The 23,168-nt window shown below is 45.2% G+C and overlaps 1 protein-coding gene across 4 annotated transcripts in view; it reads right to left on the reverse strand.

Annotated features, from left to right (window-relative positions):
- Positions 1 to 635: 635 nt before the first annotated feature.
- LOC115095786 (eukaryotic translation initiation factor 3 subunit A-like) overlaps positions 636 to 23,168 on the reverse strand; it is a 502,216-nt gene continuing 479,683 nt past the window's right edge. For all 4 annotated transcript variants that reach the window (XM_029609944.1, XM_029609941.1, XM_029609943.1 and 1 more), the window contains one exon: positions 636 to 7,771. In XM_029609944.1, the coding sequence (XP_029465804.1) occupies positions 7,447 to 7,771 (325 nt within the window). In that variant the 3' untranslated portion in view covers positions 636 to 7,446. The remainder of the gene's footprint in view (positions 7,772 to 23,168) is intronic.

A 23,168-nucleotide genomic window follows, 5' to 3' on the forward strand; every position in this document is an offset into this window, starting at 1 on the left:
AAGGCCGACACAACCCGCCCGACAGGTCCTTAGGCGCCGGCGGGAAAAACCGCTACCGGTGCGCCCAGGCCCGAGATAACGTTCGCCGGGCCGCAGGACCGTCAAGAAACGCGTGCAGGAGCCGGGTGCACCGGCAAGCGCCGACAGACAAACAGAACGCTGAAAGAAAAAATCAACCAGAAAAAGGTACACTTACCCCCAAACGTAAGGAAAGTGAAACTGCAGGAGGAGGCAGAACAGAAAAGCACGCCTCCTCAAAACCACTGACAAGAATAAATTTTTTTTTTTTAAATTAACTTGATCCAAATTGTTAGATAGAAAAGAAATGACAGGCAGGACTCAAAGAAAAGTAGAAAGAAACTAAAAAATCTGTCACTCTGGGGAAGCACTGATTCCCCAACTCACATCTGCTGGAGTCAGAAAGATACTGAGCTCCAGCAGAGGGTGCGCTGGTATAGGAGGCGGTACCCTCGAGCTCTGTTCTGACTCCATCTGCTGGACGGGGGACATAACCCACCGTCTGGACTGATCCTGGTACGTACAGGGAACTCTGTTTCAAAGCTGCTTAGTGATCTTTTTTGAAAAACATGCTAAATACGAGGTCAGGTACTTTTTTACATTTAACACGAGACAAATATAATCAACCACATTAACCTTTATTGGAGCTAGACAATATCAACATCTTTAGCACATCAAAAGTATAGTAGCAAGCAATATCAATTTTAGATTTTACATCTGTTTAGAAATTACTTTTATATTTGTAAGAAAAACAAGTGAAACAATATAAGAAAATGTATATCACCTTATTTTCAGGAAATAACACAGACTATGAACCACTAAGAAATTGCAAAAGTAAGAGGAACTGAACCATAGAAAATTTCATGAATTGCTGTCTATATTTAATGAGAATGTGTTCAAATCACATTCTTTGTTGGGGGGAAGTGGCGGAATTGGCAGTTTCCTCCTCTTCTTTAGATTTTTCAGTCCAATTGGAGCTAGGGCTGTGATCTAGCACCATGAGCTCAATCTCAACTATCTGGGGATTTATTCCCCTATTTTATATACCCTCCCAGTCACTGTGGCAATAGTCCCTGGTCAGGGACAATATGCCAGGGCTCCATCTGAAACCCTGCAATCATGCCATTAGGTGTCACTGTTGCTCACAAGGGTGACAAACTTGGAGATTATTTATTTCAATTAAGTGAATGTACTATGCAGTTATGAGTAAAAGAAGCAAATACTGATTTTGTTGAAATCTAAGAATGAACCTGATAAGAAAGACTAATATTCCCTTTAATATGCTATAGCACTAGAATATTAATTTGGATATATAGTAGTACAATCTATAGTTTTGTCTGTATATTTTTAACTTCTAGTTTTTGATAGGCCATATTTTGTTCCTTTCTTTTTATCATGTATAGTATACGGCCAGGGTGGCCTACTCTGGGTCCTCAGGAGCCACAAACAGGCCTAGTTTTCAAGATATCCACAATGAATATGCATGAGATAGATATGCATGCACTGCGTCCGTTGCATGCAGATTTCTCTTATGCATATTCATTGTGGATATCCTGAAAACCTGCACTGTTTGAGGCTCTCAAGGACTGGAGTTGGCCACCCCTGGTATAGTAACAATATCAGTCATACCAGGAATTAACAAAAAGTCTTTTAATATTACATATGAAAAGTTTAAAACAAAATATAACTTTTATGATATCATGTGTTAGAAATTTTGACACTTTAAAGAAAGCAGAGCTTTTAAAGTTTCATTTTCTGATCTAGGATGTTATTAGGTGTTGCAACCAATTAGGTGCTTTGTTTTGTAGTGCTAGTTCTTGCCTTGTCCAGTATTTTTGCAAGAACACTATAAAACTCCTGCTGACTGTGCAGCTGTATCAGGAAGCTCCAGTGGTTGCTCTGAGTCTCATCCAAGGGTGGAAGCTTGAGGTAACAATCCCCAGCGTGGTCTGACAGAGTCTCATTTGAGATTCCATGCCTGAGAGGAATCAATGGGGGAAGGGCCCAGATTATCTCAGACAGGCAGGAGGTGGAAAAGGGGAAAACTTCAGGGATTCCTTCATGCTTGATCAGTCTTTTTATATATATTTATTTTTTATTTCTCTGCTCTGTTTCAGTCAAGTTTTAGTCTGAGTTACAGAAAAATATGCTGCTGCGATTTTTCTCAATCTGCCCCAGGAAGAAAGGGACAGAGCGAAAGGTGTGTGGTCTGTTATTGGTTTGATCTATTTATCTCTTTGAACATAGTGGTGTGGTGTTTTGATGGATATGGTATGTCTCACTTTGGGTATGTCTGGGGGTGGATATTTGCGTGGTCTCCTGCCAGGGTGTTGGGTGTGTGGGACTCTGTTGAAGTATAGTGTGTCTGTTTCTGATTCTTTGTGGTGTGACAAAGTGTGTATATCTATCTATTTATTTACTCTCACACACACATACACACAGGATATTCTGGATTCCTGGCAAGATATCAGTCTGTCACCAAGCAATCATCTATTGAACATGTTACCAAGTAGCAGGCAACCACACTACTAATCAGCATCTCAAAGGCCCGGTTTAGATTCTCTTCCAAATTACTGCAAGGAACAAACAGACGCAAACAAACAAAAGTAGATACAGAAAGGCACTGAAAGGCAGACAGACCGAGAGAGATATCACACCACCTTAAATAGGAAGATGTTTATGTATGTATGTCTCTCTCTCTCTCTAAATATATATATATATCGATATGTGTCTGTGTATGAAGTAACCCAACCCGAGGAACAATGTCCATCCAATTGCATGGATAGAAAGGTGGGCTGTGGCTCAAAAATGTTGTCACGCCTGCTGTAGATAATGGTCTTTCCTTCTTTTGGGGTCCTAATGAATTAACTCTGTTATGTGCTCAATTTCCACTGAAAAGGGAGACACTTGTGGGTGTCAAGTTAACAAAATGTCAGTTCTGATACATTTTTGAAGATGGAAGTTTTGGCTTTAAAATGTTAAAAAGACTGAAGAAAGCCTAATTTATTTAAGAAAAAAAGCATAACAGGTTTTGTTCTAGGATCAGAATTGCATGTATCAGATGCACTGTGAATTACTAAGCAAATTGTATGCCACTTAATATCCCACTACAAATTATATCCTAGAGTACATTAATGAAGTAGTATGATTTTCTTAAGCAAGAAAAACTTCACAATTTTTGGGGGCAAGAAAATATGAATTTAAAAAGCTGGACATTTTAAATGCTGAAAGCTGTCTGTGCAGCTCTGGCAGAATTACCGTACCAATATTTTAAACATTAGAAAAAGTTGTGTGAGTAAGAGGATTATGGTTGATTAACTAAAAGATTGAAATTAATGTTTTTGTTCCTTGTGTCCTGGAGCAGCAAATAAGAAGCCAGGACTAGGACAGAAGTAGGACATCAGCAGAAAAAGACAAATTAAGGGAGATGAGCAGAATTCAAATTGGGCCAAATTTTAAAAAGCCCACATGCGCAAAAATCGGGGGACTCGCACTGAAGTGCCAGGCTATGTGAAAGGGGCTGACTGGGACAGCGGCTATTAGGCCCTGGCTCAGGGAAGCACAAGCTGGCAGCCTGCCAGCATGTGTAACGTACTTCTCATCAGAGCAGATAAGTTTAAAAACAAACAAACAAAAAAGCTAGGTAGATAGGGGTTAGGGGTCAGGGAGGAGAGGGGAAAAGATAGGGAGGATAGTTAGGTGCATAGGAAAAAGTAGAATCGCATCGCTGCGTGTATTTAAAGCAGGGGGGGGGGGGGGCACCTGTGCGCGCCGAAAGAAAAACAGATTTTTACACATGCATCTGTCGGCGCGCATGTTATATAAAATTGGTGCATTGATGTGTGTGCGCGGGGAACTGTGCACATGGGTTTAAAAATCTACCCGATTATATTTTCATTTTAAGTTGAAGATACGGATACCCCTCAACTTACAATAATTTTTGTACCTTTTTTTGAGTTAGGGAGATAAGAGAGAATCAGTTGCCAGACTGAGTCTATGATAGAGTAAAGCTCCCTACAGTAAGACAGGTCTGAAAAATACAATTATTTTATACCATTAGGGCAAGATACTCATAGGGTTTATACCTTTGACAAGGAAAGCAAAGTTGCTTACCTGTAACTGGTGTTCTACGTGGACAGTAGGATAATAGTCATATGTATGGATGATGCCATCTTACTAGCTAGATCTAGAAAGAACTAGGCAATTTTTCTGCTCATGTATAGCAGGTACTGTGGTCCCCTTGGTCCTGTCAGAAAAAAAATACTGAACTCCATGTGAAGTTGAGAGAATGTGTGAAATTATCCTACTATCCATGGAGAACACCAGTTAAAGTTAAGCAACTCTGCTTTCTCCATGGACAAATAGGATGAATTGGTCACACGTGGGATTCCTTTGTTAAAGACTGCCTTGAAGCGCTTTATCCAAACTCTCCTTAAGACAACCCACACCACTGGCTGTTTGGTGGGAAGAAGTTGCAGAAAATTTACAGTAATTATTAATAATGTTTTACTACTGACTGACCAAATTTACTATTGTGGAGAGGTTCAACATATAAGCAGTAGTGAGAGGTGACTAAAGTTTATATAGTCCTACATATTTCTTCAATGAAAACTGAGCCAAAAGGTGAACTAATGACGCTGCCATTGCTCTTGCAATGTGTGATTTTTTACATGGCCTTTTAGAGAACAGTCTGCTTTTGTGCAGCAGATACAGTCTAAAATCCAATTAGCAACTCTACAAACTTGTGACTGCAAGTCCAGGTGTATTAGGGTCAAATGAACAAACAGTTGTGCAGACTTTCTGAAGTCTTTAGTCCTGTTGATGTAAAGAATGTAAAAGAGCACTTTCTAAGCTGCTTGAGGCTGATTCAGTTCTATGAATGTACACCCTAGGTAAGAAGGTTAGCAGAATACATTGTGTATGCAAACTATTCTGATGGATTTCTACGTAAGTCATTAGTGCTTGAAGTTCACTGACTTTTCTAACAGAGTTAATTTCAACAAGAAATATCACCTTCCATCTTAAATATTTTAAGTAACAAATATGTAAGGGCTCCAAAGCTGTTCTTATTAAGAAAAATTGTAGCACAGGTTTTGGTTTATACATGCAGTAGAACTCTACATCCCAATGGGATGCAGTAAGCGAATGGGATGCAAATGCCCTATGAGTAAAAAAAAAAAAAAAAAGGAGCATGCTAAATTGCAAAATATACTTTTTTAACCCATGGGCCATTTGCATGCTATTACCTGTAAAATATGTGCCAAAAATGGTTCTTTTCCTGTAAGATGGGTATTATCTTCTGTGCAATAACCTTGGCTAAATATTGTAGCAGTGGCAGCAGAGCTGGCTGTAAACAGGTCCTGCAGCATATTTAACTATTTAGTGTAAAAGTGGATGTCCTCTTTATTTTGTTTTTACCATGCTATTTCCAAACTGGTCCTGATGTCTGTTAAGCAGTAGTGAACAGACTTGTCAGTGCACCTCCCAGAGGAATCTTCCCAGCTCTGGGGTATGTGCCAAAGGTCAGCGGTCACTGGAGAGGTGGTGTGCAGAAATGCCCCCCTATCCCCAGTGCTGGCACTGGTGTTCCACCCAGCCAAGCTCACACAGGTACTGACTGCTGGCTGGGCTGCAGGCTCCATTCACACACAGGTTCTCATACTCCCTCAGCCCATAATGGCTTCCACCAGGAACCCCAGGAGCAACAGGACCAAGAGGAAAGAGAGACTTGTAGAAGGCCTGTGGCAAGAGCACAGCCATGTCATGGCACAGCCTTCAGCAGCAAGGCCTACTACCATCAGTTGCAGATATCGTTTCTGCTGCCTGGGCTGTCCCCTTTACTCAGGAGAGAGCAGCTACCAGTGCCCATGCCCTGGATTTTAATTAAAAGTTTTAGAAGTTTGCTTTACCTTGCCTGTTCTTCTGCAGGAACTTTAACTCCTGCTCTAACCCTGGAGTTACCAATTTCCTGTGGTAAGAAAAAGTATGCTAGACAGTCCTACTTCTAGCATGCCTTTCTGCACTGCAGGGTAATGGCTAAGGTCATTGTCCTGCAATTTGGATAGAGACATGCTAATCCTAGCAGAGGTTTTACCCTGGGTTTTAACTAATGTTTTCTCTTCTCTAAAACCCAATTACATACTAGGGTTATGTTGGCAGGGAAAGACCCATGTTAAAACAGGAGTAAAAATGCTCTATGTTTATCATGGCTTACTTATTACATCAGCCTGTAAATGAGTGAGCCCCACATCAAGATCCCAGGAAAAGATATCCAATGTGTCTTGTTGTACAAAAAGAGACTGAGGGAAGCCTTGCAGTACACAGATGCTCATGAGCAGAATAGCCTTCTAGTCCTAGCTAACAAAACATTCCATTCTTGGAGCTTTCAGATGACATCTCAACACGTGCAACTGATCCATTCTACTTGTCCACGGAGAATGTTCATACTTATCCTACAATAAGAAATGTATATACCATAAGGTGATGCGTATTAACAGTTTTAAGCTGTTATGATCAGATGCCTATTTAAGGAACTGCTTCCAGTTTACATTACTGTGTTAATCTGCAAGGAAAGAATAAGAATGATTTAATTTTTTTTTCTGCCAGTTTTACATGTATGCACTGTGGTTTTCCTGACTTGCAAGGTAGAAAAGATCAGACAGTACTAATTTGTGCCTGATATCAAACAGCAGCAAAGTACAAACAGACACACCTCTGTTTTATGTAAAAATGAAGTCAGAACAAACAATAACTCTTTCTGAATTAAAGCAGTATTTTTATACTGCAATGCTTTTTTTTTTTTAACTACTTAAGTCCAACTTACTATGATCTACAAGAAGCTCAAAATCAGTATTCCTTACTTATTCTTTCAAACTGGATAGGACCTTAATCAGAATAAGTTTACTTGTGGTTTGTCTGGACTCTACCAATATACAACCACATTTTTTAGAATCTCATCTGGCATAAGCACTAAGCTAAGCACTGTGGGATTTTGGTCTACTTTCATAGAAAAATATGTTTCAACTAAATTTTTTTAAAATAAACCTTGTAACTGAAATACTAGAATGAATGTATCAGTTCCCTGGAAGCAGACAAAATTTCTACAACAATGTTGAGTGTATGTTTAATACAGTGAACTGTACATCACTACAAACTAGGTAACACAATTAAAAAAAAATTACTTTCTATTAATATGTTGGGTTCTTTCAATATCAGTATCACACATAAACATATGTGTATATACACACACACACATACCCCCATCTACTCCATCTCCTAAGATTACTTTAGTAAAGATGTTAAACAGATGAAAATAAAGTAACCACCACAACATTAATCAGGAATTCTCCTGAGATATTACAAGCTGAATGTTTTCCTAATTCTAACAAAATCTGATCTAAAAGGTAGGAGATGTAAATGCATATTTACTTAAATTTTTCTTATTTTAGTTGGCCGAATAAATTTCTCAGTGGTAGGACTGTTGTAATCTTTTTCTTCTTTGTAAGAATGATGCTCAGGTAAACCAAAGTTATAATCGAAAGAAAGAACAGGTACATGATTACGTTTGTCTGACTCTTTAAGTACTCCAGATGAAGATGATCTTCTCTCAAAGTCTTTTAAACTACGTTTCTCACTCAAGGATTGATGTGAAGGATGGGTATCTGAAGTGTACGGTGTAGATCTTTTCTCTCGTCGATTAAAGTCACCAGAAGAATGTCGTCTTTTAATGGGACCAGGATGATTTGGCCTTTCTCTGTGAAAAAAGACAGCTTGAGTGTGAGATGACATTTTTAAGTAAGGCTATGGATACCAAAAACATATCTATAAAATTATGCCCCCTCTGGTGGAAGCAGTTGAGCACGTCTTTAAAAAAGATCTCACTAGCCAGGAACATTAAAGAAAGCTATTGCTATCCCTGGGAGTGAGTTACAAGAAATAGATCTCCATTATAGGATCCTCCTGGTAATGCAATCTGGATTGGCCTCTGTTGGAGACAGGATGCAGGGCTCAATAGACTTTGGTCTGACCCAGCCTGGTATTTCTTATCTCCTTATTTCCAATAGTATGTTAAGGTGAAAACAAAAGTTCACATCATTCCATGTCTAGAAAGTGTCAAGAAATAATTTGCCCTATGGCTTATAATGATACAGCGTCATTTTTTCCAGGAGAATCTGATTGTTATGTGTAACAAAAGAAAAAAAGAAAAAGATTCTTAGTAAAGTAAAACTGTCCATAGCAGAATTGGGCACTTATGGATTTATTTCTGTAAGTAATTGTGATGGCAAGCATTCTGGACTAACAGTTAATCACTTCATTCTCTTGATACCTAACCTTTTGCAGCTTGTCTGTTACTTCCCACTGCTCAGTTGATTGAATGAGCCAGAGGAAGACAAGAACTACACAAGATTTACTTTTTTAGTTATTGTTTTTAAAATTAATAATTTTTCTTTAAGCTAAGATTTGCTGGGGATATCCTGTACACATTTGCTCAGAATCTTCTAAGTCCAGCAAGCAGTTTTATAAAGCAACCATTGAGTGCCTGAGTACATAATTTATTCAAAACACCTGCAATCTTTACAATTATGGGTGCTTTAAAATGAGCAATGATGAGGTCAAAGGGGCGTTTTGGGGAGCACTGTTTACTACTCCCAAAATGTTGCCACTTGAGGTGGTCACCTCACCCTGCTTAATGATAGAACTGCCCCTGCTGCACCTCCATGTAATCTGCCTGAACCTGCTTTGGTAAATGCATCCCCAAGCCTCCATACGCTGCTGTGATCACCTCCTTAATCCTGCGTGCCACAGAAGCCATAAATGCTGCTTCCCCTTTCTGTGCACGACTGTACAGCACAGAAAGAAGATCAGAGCTCATCAGTAACCTTGAGATACCTCAAAAGATGCTGGCGTAGATCCAAAGGATGTAAAAGCACATCCTTCTACACAGCGACAGTGAGGCCAAACTGATTCATGTGAAAACCCAAAATCACCTTCAGAAGGAGGGTACCATGTGAAGTTGTACCCTATTCCGAGTAACTGAAAAAAATCTCTCTGCAAAAATCCCTGAAATTCTAATACCCTGTGCACTGAACAAATTAAGACAAGGAACACCATTTTTAACATGAGCAAGCTCAGAGAAACATTCTTAAGTGGAATGAAATGAGAGCCTGCCAAAAAGTAAAGAACCAAATTCAAATCCTAAGGGGACTGGGATCCGGAATGGTGGCTGTGTTTAATACCTCTCAAAAAAAATACAAGACATATCCGGGTGAGAGAACAGGATCAGTCCCTGAACCTGTGATTTGTAGCAAGACAGTTCTGTCTGCACATTCGTGTATTAAGGGCTAGACCCTTATAAGCCCCTCTTGCAGAATTCCAAGACTTGCGAATCTGAGGCATGGCCAGGCCCACAATGATGCCCAGAATACCAATCCATGCACATTCGCCGCACGTGCATCTAAATCGACGAAGCGGAAAAATTCCTGGTCTTCACTACTATTGCTGGTGAACACTCTTCTTTTTGCAGGGGTTTTAATAGTTGAACACTCTTCTTTCACCAAATGTGCCTTTACAAGGGTTAAATCGTAAGACAAAATTGACCTGGGTTCATGTGGGCCACCGGTCCTTGACAGAGCAAGTTCTTGAGAATTGAGAGGTAAAGAGGCCTGTTGTATAACAAGTGTGATATATATGCATACCACGGATGGCGAGGGCAATCCGAAGCTATCAGGAGCACCAGCAATCTTCTGAACCACTCTGCCTATCATGGACCAAGGGGATAACACATTTACAGGCCGATAGCCTGCTCTGGGACACGCGTTTTCCCTTACCCCTTATTCAGTAAGGGGAGGAAAACCCGTGTCCAACCCGCGGCACCTAATAGCGCCCTCAACATGCAAATGCATGTTGAGGGCCCTATTAGGTATGCGCGCGTGATACAGAAAGTAGCGCCGACCCAAAGGTCGGCGCTAATTTCTTCCAGCGCTGGGAAAGTGCACAGAAAAGCAGTAAAAACTGCTTTTCTGTGCACCCTCCGACTTAATATCATGGCGATATTAAGTCGGAGGTCCCAAAAAGTAAAAAAAAGTAAAAAAAATAAATAAATAAATTTTGAATTCGGCCTGCGGCTATCGGGCCAAAAACCAGACGCTCAATTTTGCCGGTGACCGGTTTCCGAGCCCGTGGCTGTCAGCGGGCTCGAGAACTGACGCCGGCAAAATTGAGCGTCGGCTGTCAAACCTGCTGACAGCCGCCGCTCCTGTCAAAAAGGAGGCGCTAGGGACACTACCCGGATCTACCGCGTCACCTAATTTAAATAGAGAATCGCGCGCACCGGCGAAGGGTTGGTGCGTGCGCCGGGAAAGCGGGCGTTCGTTCACTCTCCCGCGGACTTTACTGTATCGGCCCGAACGTTTCCACTCTCAGCCACCCCTGTACTAGGGCATTGATACTGAAAGACTCTGGATCTCCCCTATGACCAAACAATTGGCAAACCTTTGCATTCTCGCCTGTCGCCACCAAAACCATAAAATGGCAGACCCTATCTGGCAATGATGAGATCAAAGGTTTCATTGGAGAGTCACTACTCTCTCGAATCTAGTATGTAATGATTGAGATAACTGGCTTGTATGCTGCCTGCTCCTGCTATAATAGACACCGTCAAGGCCTGAAGATGCCTTTCCGCCTGACTGAGAAGCACATCCATCTCTAAGGAGTTATGTGGACTCCAGGTTCCTCCTTGATGACTGATGTAGGCTACTGCTATGGCATTGTTGGATATCACTCTCATCACTTTTTCTGAGCAACCTTGTTGCAAATTCTAGATACACCAGTCAATCGTCAGAGTTTCTTTGTGATTGATGGACTAGCTTGCCTCCTTGTGCTGCGAGTTCCTGGCAGTAAGCTCACCTCCTGGACAGAGTCAAGTGCACTGTCCAAACAGAAGAAATTAACTTCACCCTCTGGCTCCAATGCTTGTGGCCCAATCACCATTGCAGGCCCTGCTCACCCAACCTGGTAGGGGCAACCTCACAAAGTAGTCCTGACACTGAGGATTTCACTGAGAGAGCAAGCCTTCTGTGAAAGGCACATGTGTGCCCTTGCCCATGGGTCCATGTCTAAGATCGCTGGAATGGAATCTAGGGTCTGAAGGAAAAGTCATAAAGATAGAGACTGAACTGTCCCCAACCTCTTGACCTGATACACCCATCCGGTGTGCTTACTGACGTGAGCGCCTAAACACATCAGGTTCTGGGATGGTTGCAGATTGCTCTTGGTCAAGTTAACCATTCAACCCAGCTCTTGCCACATAAACTGCTGTGGTGAGGTTGACACAGCCTATGGGGCGAGCTCTGTAGGCTCTCACCGACAGCTGGCGGAGGTTCTCTGGCGGAAGACTCGTCTAAGGCTTCACCTTTACCAGCCCTTTTCCTCACAGGTTGAGCCCTTGGATTCCAGGGGCTGGCAGGACTCAGTGAAAGTTTTTAGAGAATGGGGTAAGCGATAGTCCAAGGCCAGGCAAAGGTCAAAGGCAGGCAGTGAACAAACAAGGTTGATGTCTAGGTGAGGGGTCAGTGGTAGAGTAGTCAGCATCCAGGCAGGGGTCAATAGCAGGCAGCAATCCATAGTCAACATCCAGACGGCGGCAGGGGGGGGGGCAGTGGCAGGAGACAATCCAGAGAAGTCCAAATCCAGGCAAGGGGTCAGTACCAGCAGTCAATCCAAAGAGATGGTAAGGATAAGGTACGACAAGCTGGAAGGACAAGGCAAGGCTGGATGAGGCAAGATAGGCTGGGAGGATGAGGCAAGGCTGGACGAGACAAGACAGCCTGGAAGAACAAGGCAAGGTTGGACAAGGCAAGACAGCCTGAGAGGTTGATGGCAAGGCTGGATGGGAGGATAGCAACATGCACTACACCAAGGTGTTGTGCCCTTTTATACGGCTGACAGAGATGACATCATCCTTGGGTGCCATGGCATTTTCCCACCATGGGCCCTTTAAATGCAGAACTGTAAGAAGTGCGCATGCCTAAGTAGGGGCTAGAGACTGCAGTTCCAGTGGTGCTCAACCGTGCATGAGGAGCTCGGTGATGTGTGTTGTGAAGGAAGGTGCTGGCGACTTTAGGGTAAGTACAGCGGCTTGTCTCACAAGCCACCAAATGTAACAACTGGATTACTTTCTGGGAGGCCGCCTGACTCTCCTTGAAGGATTTCCTGTAGATCAACCAACTGCCTCTGTATAGGTGGACCAAGATCACCTCCATCTCCACCATCACCTTGAAGAAGGTCCATGGAGCTCAGTCAAACCAAAGGGCAGCACTTGAAACAGAATGTCGTCCCAACTGTGTTACTCCCAAATTAAACAAAGGAAGGTACGCTTCCCTCTAGTTCAAAGATGAACCCTTTTGCACTGCCACAAGGTATCCATCCCGAAGCGAGTAACCTTAAAAGAAAAAAAAGAAGAAGAAAAATAAAAGATTCACTCACTGTGTAATGACAGGAAAGGGTAAAGGCAACCCTCTATATTGGTAGCACAGAATAAATGGAGTAACGACTTTAGCCCCCCTGGACCCTGAGGACAGGGACAACTGCTTCTAACGTGAGAAGCCATTACAGAGTAGACTACATTGGCATTCACTTTTCTGTTGAATGACAAGGATAAACCAAATGAGACTGAATTATCTTGAGGACCCTATACTCCGACATACACTGTCCACCTGTGTTAAAAACAAGATAACTGTCCGCCTATCTCTGCCAACTGCAGGTCGACTCCGAAGCTCTCATTGTGAAACCCTGGAAGCGGTGGCTCCTGCAGAACTGTCTTGGGTTTCTGCCCATCCCTTGATCTGCTGTTACTGTCCTCAATCTCATTGACAGCCTCACTGCCAAACGGTATTAACCAATTGCATCTTTAAGCAACCAAGGCTATCTCAGCATCAGCTCCAGAATCTGCTAACAAATGACACTTCTATAAAAGTCCCCAATCTTTCAGAACGCATGCTACCTCCCCCAGCTGAGCAACATACCAAACTGTAGCCATCTGCCAAATATGCAGTTCCAATGGCCACCTCCCCCTGACTCTCTCTGAGCCTTGTGTACTAGACAGAGCCTTGATATGGCCATAACACATCGCCTAAGAAAACTGTCAGAGGCAATGGATTGCATTTGTGGCCCCCGTTGTTCAAGCCTAGGAGATCTTGCAATAGCATCACAGGCACTCTTGTGCAAATACTGACTCCCTTCCTCTGACCTGGGCACCTGTAAACATAGTGACCCCGCAGGTACCATCTGGAGAGGGAATTCATCCCCGTTCTAACACCTCCTAATACAGGGGACTTTTTTTATTTCTGCATCTGCCACTCAAATTACTGATGAATGCAAGGTCCTTTGCTGAAAATGAGTCGTTCTCTTTAATGGAAGAAACTTGCTTCCCTCCAACCTTCCACAATCACTTAGGAATTGCCAAGAAACAGACAAGAAAATCTCATAGTGGACTTTGGGGGAAACACTGCCCCTGCCAATTACATCCCAAATCTCAGATACGCAGGGACTCTGAGGCCCACCCCAGTAGACCACTATAGAGGAATGGCCAGAAGGACCAGTACCAGGTCCAGTTCCTGGTTCTGCTCAACTGTAGATGAGAGACTATGTCTATCACTGCGGGAACTGTGTAAGCTGATCCCTACAGATCCAGCAGCACACTTGACGGGGGGGAGGAAGTATATTATTGTCATCTCAGGAGCGGTTCCTTAACTTAGTCATCCAGCATATTTCAGTCCACAGCAAGGAATGCATGTCCACTATCTGCTGGAGACAGAGAATACTAATAAGCTGGTGTCAGCACGGATGCATATAAGGAGTGACATCAGTGAGCCTGTTGATCTCTGTCTCCACTTGCTGATAGGAGTGCATAACCCATACATAATGGCCTGGCCTGACTGGAATAGAGAAAATTATTATTATTATTAAAGTTTTCCTGTTGAATTGTCAGCAGCACTCAATGGTAATAATACATAAAAAAAATACTATCAGTAACAAAACTGATCGCCCCTTGCCTCTGCACGCATTCAGTGAATTTTCAAATGTTGCATGTGTAAAAATTTGTACCTGTGGTCATAAAATAGTACATATGTGAATACATGCTATTTTCACTGCAACTTACACTCATAAATTGGGGTCCAGGGGCAAGGCCAATATTTACTCAAATAAATTGCTATTTTAAAACCTGCCAAAGTGACGCATACGTCTTTTACTTGCATATATTTACTTCTGTTCAATATCTGGTGTAAATTATTGTAAATATTGTTAAAGTGAAAAAATGACTAAGTAGAGGGTCTGACTGCAATGGGGGGACTTCAGGCTGAAGAGCCAGGAGGATGTTCGTGAGCTGTAGATGGCCTGGGTGAACTAGTGGACTAACTGGTAAAGCACAGTTGCTTACCTGTAACAGGTGTTCTCAGAGGACAGCAAGATATTAGTCCTCACACATGGGTGGCATTATCAGATGGAGCACCGACATAGAAAACTTATGTCAAAGTTTCTAAAACTTTGGCTTGGCATGCTGAGCATGCCCATCATGCCCTATACCACGCATCCACACAGGGTCCCTTCTCCAGGCTTATGACATATAATTAGACATATAACACAAAACAGGAGAAACCCAACTATGTGGGATGGCAGGAGAGTTTTGTGAGGAATAACATCCTGTTGACCTCGGAGAACACCTGTTACAGGTATGCAACTCTGCTTTCTCAGAGGACAAGCAGGATGGTAGTGCTCACACATGGGTGAATCCCTAGCTAAGGCTGCTCCCCAACATAAAAGGGGATCAACAGACACCTAAACCAGGTGCCAATGGGCACAACAACAACAGTGCTATTGGTAACAAAGGGGGAGACAACCTGAATGCAAACAATGGTCCCTAGGCAGGAGAGTCTGGTTCTACAACTCAAATCTGAAGGACAGTCTGGCCAAACCTACTATTGCGTCTGCCATCCATATCCAAGCAATAGTGAGATGTGAATGTGTGGAGAGAACTCCACATTGCAGTTTTGCAGATCTCCTCCATGGGAACTGCTTGCAAGTGGGCCATCAATGTTGCCATGGCTCAGACAGAATGAGCCTTGTCATGACCCCCAAGATGCAGTCCCGCTCGGGCATAACATATGGAGATGTAATCTGCTAGCTGATTGGATAGTGTCTATTTGGCAACAACAATGCTCAACCTATTCCTATCAAAGAAACAAAAAGTTGGGTGGACTGTCTATGGGCTTCTGTATGCTCCAGAAGCCCAAAGACTGTCTCACTTGCAGTCCCAACTGTATGGTGCTTGTTTGCCTTGGTGTGAATAGGACCTGGGAAAGAACGCTGGCAGGACAATGGACTATTTAAGATGGAAGTCCATCACCAACTTTAGGTAGGAACTTAGGATGCATGCACAAGACCACCCTATCACAATAAAATTAGTGTAATGTGGATGACTCACTAAGGCCTGCAGCTTGCTGACTCTGCGTGCCGAGATGACAGTCACCAAAAATATGACCTTCCAGGTCAGGTATTTCAGGTCACAGGAGTACTGCAGCTCAAAAAGAGCTTTCATTAGCTGAGCTAATACCATGTTGAGGTCCCAAGTCACAGAGGGAGGCCTTAGAGGTGGCTTCAATTGAAGCAGCGCCCACATAAATCATACAATTATATGAGAGATGGGCATACCATCTACACCATGGTGGTATGCATCAATTGCATTGAGATGAACTCTAATGGAGATCTTTATTAAGCCAGGTTTCAAAAGATGTAGAAGGTACTCAAGCAGTTTCTGTGTGGGGCAGGAGAACGGATCTAGGGTCTTCTGCTCACACCCAGACAGAAAACCTCCTCCACGTCAGTCCATAGGACTTTCTTGTGGACAGCTTTCTAGAAGCCACCAGAACCCTAGACACATCCTCTGAGAGAATTGAGTGGTTGCAGAATTAGCCTTTCAACAACCAGGCAGTGAGCAACACGCCTGGAGAATGGGATGTCGCAACCTGCCTCGATCTTGCGTAACAATTTCTGGGAAAGTCCCCAGACTGATCGGTCTCCAGATGGACAACTCCTGAAGGAGTGGAAACTAGACCTGTCTTGGCCGATAAGGAGCTATGAGAATCATAGTCCCCTAGTCCTCACAAAGCTTCAAGAAAGTCTTCACCATTAAGGGAATCGGAGGATATGCGTACAGAAGACTCTTGCCCCAATGTTGGGCTAGGGCATCCAAGGCTGCTTTGCTGTCTGTCCTGTACAGGAAGCAGTACCGAGGTACCTTTTTGTTGCAAGGGGACGCAAAGAGATCCATGTCCGGGCTCCCCAAGAGATGAAATATCTGATTCGCAACCCCCTGGGGTTCAGGGACTACTTGTGGGTTCTGAAGGCACGACTCACTCTGTCCGCGAACATATTTTCTGTTCCGGCCCTGAGTACCATTCCATGGGAATGGGGCCATGACCAGATCTGAACCGCTTCCTGACACAGGAGGAATGGACCCGTACCTCCCTGCTGGTTTATATACTACATCGCTACCTGTTATCAGTTTGGATCAGGACAACTTTGATGGATAGCCGATCTCTGAAAGCCCATAGTGCGTAACTGATCGCCCAGAGCTCTAGGAAATTGATTTGGCAACAGTTTTCCTGGGGAGACCAGAGACCTGGGTGCTGAGCCCATCTACATGAGCTCCCTATCCCAGTGTGAACATATCCGTGGTTAGGACAATTTGTGTAGGAGGTCTTTGGAATGAGATCCCCCGTTCCAGATTTGAAAATCCCTGCCACTAGGACAAAAGGTCTCAGGGGTGAGGTGATTCGGATGCGATCCTGGAGGTTTTGAATGGCCTGGTGCCCCTATGATCTCAAGATCTATTGGGCCCTGCGTATGTGTAATTGTGCCAACGGAGTGACATGGAAGGTTGCCACCATATGGCCCAACAACCTCAACATGAGCCAGGCTGATACCTTCTGGATTTGTTGAATCTCGGCCACGATGGACTTCAAAGTGATGCCCTTTGACAAGGCAGGAAGGCCTTGTGCTGAGCCATGTCTAGTAGGGCTTCTATGAAGTCCAATTGAAATGACAAGCAGAGATGGGATTTTGGTTAGTTGATGACGAACCCTGGTGATTCCAACACCTGGATGGTCAGGCTCATGGACCTGATAGCCCCTGCCTGAGATGTGCTCTTGACCAGCCAATCATCCAGATAAGGGAAAACATGTATCTCTAGCCTGCGGAGGTATACCGCCACAATGGCCAGGCATTTTGTGAAGACCCATGGAGCTGACGCTTGCCTGAAAGGCAACACCCGATACTGGTAGTGCTGTTTTCCCACCACAAATCAGAGATACGTCTAGTGACTGGGGAAGATCTTGATGTGAGTGTACGTGTCCTTCAGATCGAGGGAGCAAAGCCAGTCCCCTTTTCATAAAAGGGGTATCAAGGTGCCCAGGGAAACCATCTTGAACTTTTCTGACAAATCTGTTCAAGGTCCTTAGGTCTAGGATGGGATGGAGTCCTCCTGTTTTATTTGGAATCAGGAAGATCCTGGAGTAGAATCCCCACCCTCTTTGCCCTGGTGGAGCAGGCTCAACCACTTTGGCTGTTAAGAGGGAGGAGAGCTCCATTTGTAATACCTTCTGCTGTGCTACTGGCCCCCAAAACTAGCTTGGAGAGCAATTTAGTGGGGCACCCAATAGTCTAAATCGGTACCCTTGACCACTGGTTTGAGGTTACACTGGGCCACTGGTTCACAAACAATGGCAGCCTGCCCCCAACCAACAGGTCCACTGTCCCAGCTAAGGGTCACTGGACTACGCTTCCTACGAACCAGTGAAAAACCCGTCCATGGAGTTGACAGAGGCACCAGCTGGGCTTTGGGGGCTCTCTGCTGCCTGGGACGGCTGCAGGATCCCTGATGCTTGTTGACAGGATTGAGGGAGCAGATGATAGTACTTCTTCTGGCATCAGAAAGATTTCTTCTGCCCCGATCTTGCTGACTTCCTGGCAGAGAAGGATGGGGCTGGAAGAAAGTTGTAGGAGGTTTCATGGTGGTCCTGAAGCTGGGCCACTGCATCCCTCACCCTATCTATGAAAAGATTCTCCCCAGCACAAAGCATGTCTGCGAATACCTCTGGACGGTGATCTAAGACCCATAGCTAGCCATCCTGTTCTGTGGGCACCGATTCCTGCTGCAGAGACCCTCGATGCTGTTTCGAAAACATTGTAGGTAGTCAGAGCTCGTGTTTTCCGCACTCCAGGCCTTTATGCACCAGAGACATGAGGGTGTCCTGCTGCTGCTGAGGCAACTGCTCGGCCATCTCTTGCTACTGCTTTCAAATGTCCCATTAGCAGTGGCTCATGTGCAGCTGGTAGGAAGCTATATGGGCAATGAGCATGGCCCCCTCCGAAAAACCTTCCTCCCTACAGCACCCATCGCTGTGTTATCTTTTCCCAGGGGTGCCGAGGAATGGGTTCAAGACTGCTTGGCTCTCTTGAGAGTGGATTCGACTACAACCGGGAATCTGGGGGAAGCTGTTGCTTATTGAATCTGCGAGCCTTCTGGATAAGGTAAATCCTGTCCACCGCTTTGTTTACGGAAGGCACTGTGAGGGAGTGTCCTCATATTCTCAGCAGTAACTCCTTAAGAATCTCGTGCACCGGGGCCACCATGATTTCCTTAAGAGGTTCTACGAACTGGAGGATTTCAAAGATTTTTGTGACTGGCATCCTCCTCCATCAGCAACTGAAACTGGATAGCTTCCGCCATTGCCCGCACAAACCTGCAAAGGTCAAATCCTCAGGCAGAGACTTCCTTCGTTTCTCCGGAGAGGGGTCTGAGGGGAGACCCTTAGAGCCATTGGTAGATGATCCTGTGGTGTCATCACAGGAGGGATCATAGGGGCCCTCATCTTCACGGAAAGCAACAGGGGATGGGGACCTGGGTGCTCGGCCTTCGTTCAGAGGTGCAGGCAACAGTGGAGATGGACAGGGGGCTGCAGGCCTCGGAGGAGCTTCCTCCTTGGAGGAACCGGCCATGACCACCGTATGGGCAGGGGGAGGCTGCTGTGCCCCGAAAGGCACTGGCGCCAGCCTGGGAAGAGATGCCAGCTGGGTCGGTAAAGCACCAATAAGGGCATAAAGCTTCTCCAACAGCAGTTCCAGAATGGACAGTGCCAGCTCTGGTGCTGTCGGTGCTACTGGATTGATGTCCTGCAATGCCCACTTGACTGTCAGTTGGACTTGCTGCTCAAGCTCCTCCTCAAACATTGCCCATGCCAACACCGACTGGAGGATGGAGAGCTGACCAGATCCTCTTCAGAACTGAAAGGAGGATCAGTGATTTACACCAGGACTGGTGGAGACTGTCACAAACCCCCGGCATCAAAGGAGGATTGGCACTCCTCACTGTGGGGTCGCTTCGAAGCTATAACAGCATGAGCTGGCGCATCGCCATGCCAAACACCATGCAATGAAAGAGACCAATGCTGATGCTTCTCTTGCTTCCCTCAATGCTCAGTACAGCTTTCCCTGGTACCAAGGCTGAAGACAAGAAACCGAATGTCCTCGGCCTGGAGGAGCCCGACAATGGCCAGTCTCTACACCCCTATCAGCTGATGGCACCGACAGTCCCACTGATGTTGATGGCTTGATGTGGCTCCATGGTCCTTCAATGCCAATGCTGGATGTTCGGGGAGAATTGCCCCCTTCCGATTTTGCTGACGATGGTCCATTTCCTTTGTCTGAGAGGGTGGGACCAAGGGAGAGACTGTAGGGGTGCTGAAGTGTGCACTCCATTTTGTCGAGACGAAGACAACGTCCTTTAGGGGTTATCAGGAGGCATTTGCAGCACCCCGGATGTCATGCAATGCCCCCAGGCAGAGGACGCATTCATCATGGGGGTCCGTGATGGACATGGTCCTTGGGGACCAAGGGCATCGTTTAAATCAGGATGCAGCCATGACGGGATGAAATAAAAGGGAAGAATTATCAAACTTTATGGCGATGGGCTTCTATGGCTAGCGGGCACTGAAGCACCGATGTTGCGGGGAATCGACCGCGAAAGGAAACTTACCAAGAAACATTGAAAACCCTGACTAGGAATACTATGGAGGAGAACCGAGAGGGACCTGTCATCAAACACTGCAAACAAAAATACGAGAAAAGGAGAAATTACTACTTACCTGATAATTTTTTATTTTTAATGAAAGGTAGGTAAATCCCAACGAGTGGGTTATGCACCTCTGCCAGCAGATGGGAGATGAAGCAAAAGCTGACATCATGACTATATAATCCTGCCTTAACATCAGCCCACCAGTATTCTCTGCAAAAGCCAAACTGTAGACAAACCTGATTAAAATCCACATCTTAAATTCGATTTTCATTTTCACTGCGAACAGATCTCTTTCCTTGACATTGTGATCAAGGTACAGGACTCTTCCTTCGGTATTTCATTATATTGCAAACCTACTGACTGCAATGCTCTTCTTCAATATACTAGCCATCACCCATGCCTGTTACGGGACAACATCCTGGTAGGCCAGTTCCTTCGCCTCCGTAGAATTTGTTCTACCCTGCAGGACTTCATTATACAAGCAAAAACCATGTCTCTGCGCTTCCAAGAACGCGGTTCTCCTGAACGTATTATTAAACAAGCCTATTTTTATTTTTTATTTTATTTTGATATTTTTATATACCGTTGTTTGGAGCTGGCCTTCACAACGGTTTACAAGCATAACAACAATACATATAACAATACATATAAATGTGCCCCCTATATTAACCGGGATCTCCTTTTCATACAATGCCATCAAGAGCAGATATCTCGGAGAGCGGATGACGTCACCGCGCGGGTCGGACGGCTAATCCCGAGCTGCTCCCCGACCGCTCCTAACATCAGCCTTCATCGGCGCCCGGAGGCCTCGGTTTTCGCCCCAAAACAAGGATCTGCCTCAGCAAGTGCTGCTATGGCAGCTGGCAAGAAAAAAATTGACTTAAAAAATTTTTCTTTCGCCGCGGGTGCGGCCGAGCTGGAACCGGGAAACGCGGCCAAAATGGCGGACGGGCCTGCAACATCTTCCGAGGCGGAGGGGGAGGCGATCCCAGGATCCCCTGAGCGGGGGGATAATGAAGTGCCCTCCCGAGCCGAGTTCTCGGCGTGGTTTGGGGCTTTGCGATTGGATATGGCACAGAACAAGAAGGACATGGAGGCGATAGTGTCCGGCCTAAAAACGGAGGTAGCAGAGATCGGACACCGAGTGGAGACCTTGGAGGAGGGCCTAGAGGAGCAACAGACTTACAGCCACACTCTTGGTGAGGAACAGCAGAAGCTCATCGATGCCCAGGACGTATTATCCAGGCAAGTGGAAGACCTGGAAAATAGATTGAGAAGATCCAATCTACGATTTAGGGGCATTCCAGAGACCCCTGATAATAGTGACTGTATAAAGGTGGTTCAGGACATTTGTAAGATTTTGCTTCATCCCGAGACGGCTCCAGCTGAGGAGACACCTATTGCTTTAGATAGAGCACACAGATCCCCGGGGACTCCAAGAAATAACCAGGCCAGGGATGTCATTGCTTGCTTTCACAATTTCAAGGTGAAGGAGCAGGTGATGACTGCTGCCAGGGCTCAAGGCTCCCTGCAGTGGCAGGGGCATCGGATTGAAATTTTTCAAGATTTGTCTTTCACCACCATTCAAAAGAGGAGAGAGTTCCGGGCTGTGGTGCAAGTCCTGCGTGATCAGAACCTTCGATATCGATGGCTGTTTCCCTTTGGACTGAGCTTTTCTATTAATGGTATCTCCTCCAGGGTCCAAAAGGTGGCAGAGGCCGAGGATATTCTGCGCGCGGCAGGCCTCCTGACGGATGCCCGGAGACCGGCGAGGACTGGTACACTGGAGACGCCACACAGGAGAGACTTTCCAAAGTGGCAACGAGTGCCCAAGGGTGGTAAAAGGGCTTCGAAGGAACTCTGAGGACTCTAATGCCTCCAAGGGCCCAGGCTGAGGGGCGGCAATTACGAGGAGGGGCACCTCCTTGCGGACTCTAGTTTTGTGCGGGGCCTGTGTCACGCCTGGATCCACAAAGGCTGAGGTCTACTGCCAGGTTCCATTGTTTTCTACGTTATAGGTTGATGGGGCGACCGTTGTCTCTCTGTGTTTATTCATGAGCGAGCGGAAGGAGGGACTGAGCTTGCTCGGTGATGGCATCGCTCTCCATGCTCAAAGCCCACGTAATGAGTGGGCGCATGCGGGGGGGGGGGGGCGGGAAGGGGGGGGGGGGGGGGAACTGCTCGAGCCTTAGATGTTTTCTTACTGGCATTGCATTCGGGGGGGGGGGTAGAATACAGATTCTTGGCTGGGTATGGTTGGGAGGTGGGTGTCAGTGTTACCTGTAGGGAGGTGGAAGAGATTTTTTCTATTATGTATTAATTAGATGGATAGTCTAAAATTAATCTCTGTGAACACGAAAGGTTTGAATTCGCCTATGAAAAGAAAACCTTTATTCAGGATATGAAACGGTTACATGCTGATATCGTGTTTTGTCAGGAAACGCACCTGCTCAAACGGTATGAAAAGCTGTTGGCTGCTAGGGATTACCCTCTTTTCTATCACTCAGCGGCAACTAAAGGGGATAAATATTGTGGGACTGGTATCCTGTTCTCCCAGCATGTTACCCCAGAGGTGGGCACGATCCTAAGTGGACGTAGAGGGCCGCTATATTTGCTGAAGGTGAAGCTATACAACACACAATACACGCTGGTTTAATGTTTACGCACCCACAGGCGACCAGGGAGCTTTCTTTGGGAAATTATCCAAGTTATTGGGAGACTGGGCGGAGGGGCACTTAATTGTGGGTGGGGACTTCAATCTCACTAGAAACCCTTACCTTGACAACATGGGCTCTAGTCCGGGAGGGAGACGAAAGGAGAGACAAGCCCTCAAACATCTGATTGATGATAGGGGCCTTACAGATATCTGGCGATTATTAAATCCCACGGCTAGAAATTACTCCTTTTTCTCAAACCCGCACCATTCATACTCAAGGATTGATTACTTCCTCCTTGACAAAGCATTGGTCAGCCAAGTCATGGACGCTGATATTGGTAGTATCACCTGGTCTGACCATGC

The sequence above is a fragment of the Rhinatrema bivittatum genome, chromosome 7, assembly GCF_901001135.1.
Source record: "Rhinatrema bivittatum chromosome 7, aRhiBiv1.1, whole genome shotgun sequence".
NCBI classification, from domain to species: Eukaryota; Metazoa; Chordata; class Amphibia; order Gymnophiona; family Rhinatrematidae; genus Rhinatrema; species Rhinatrema bivittatum.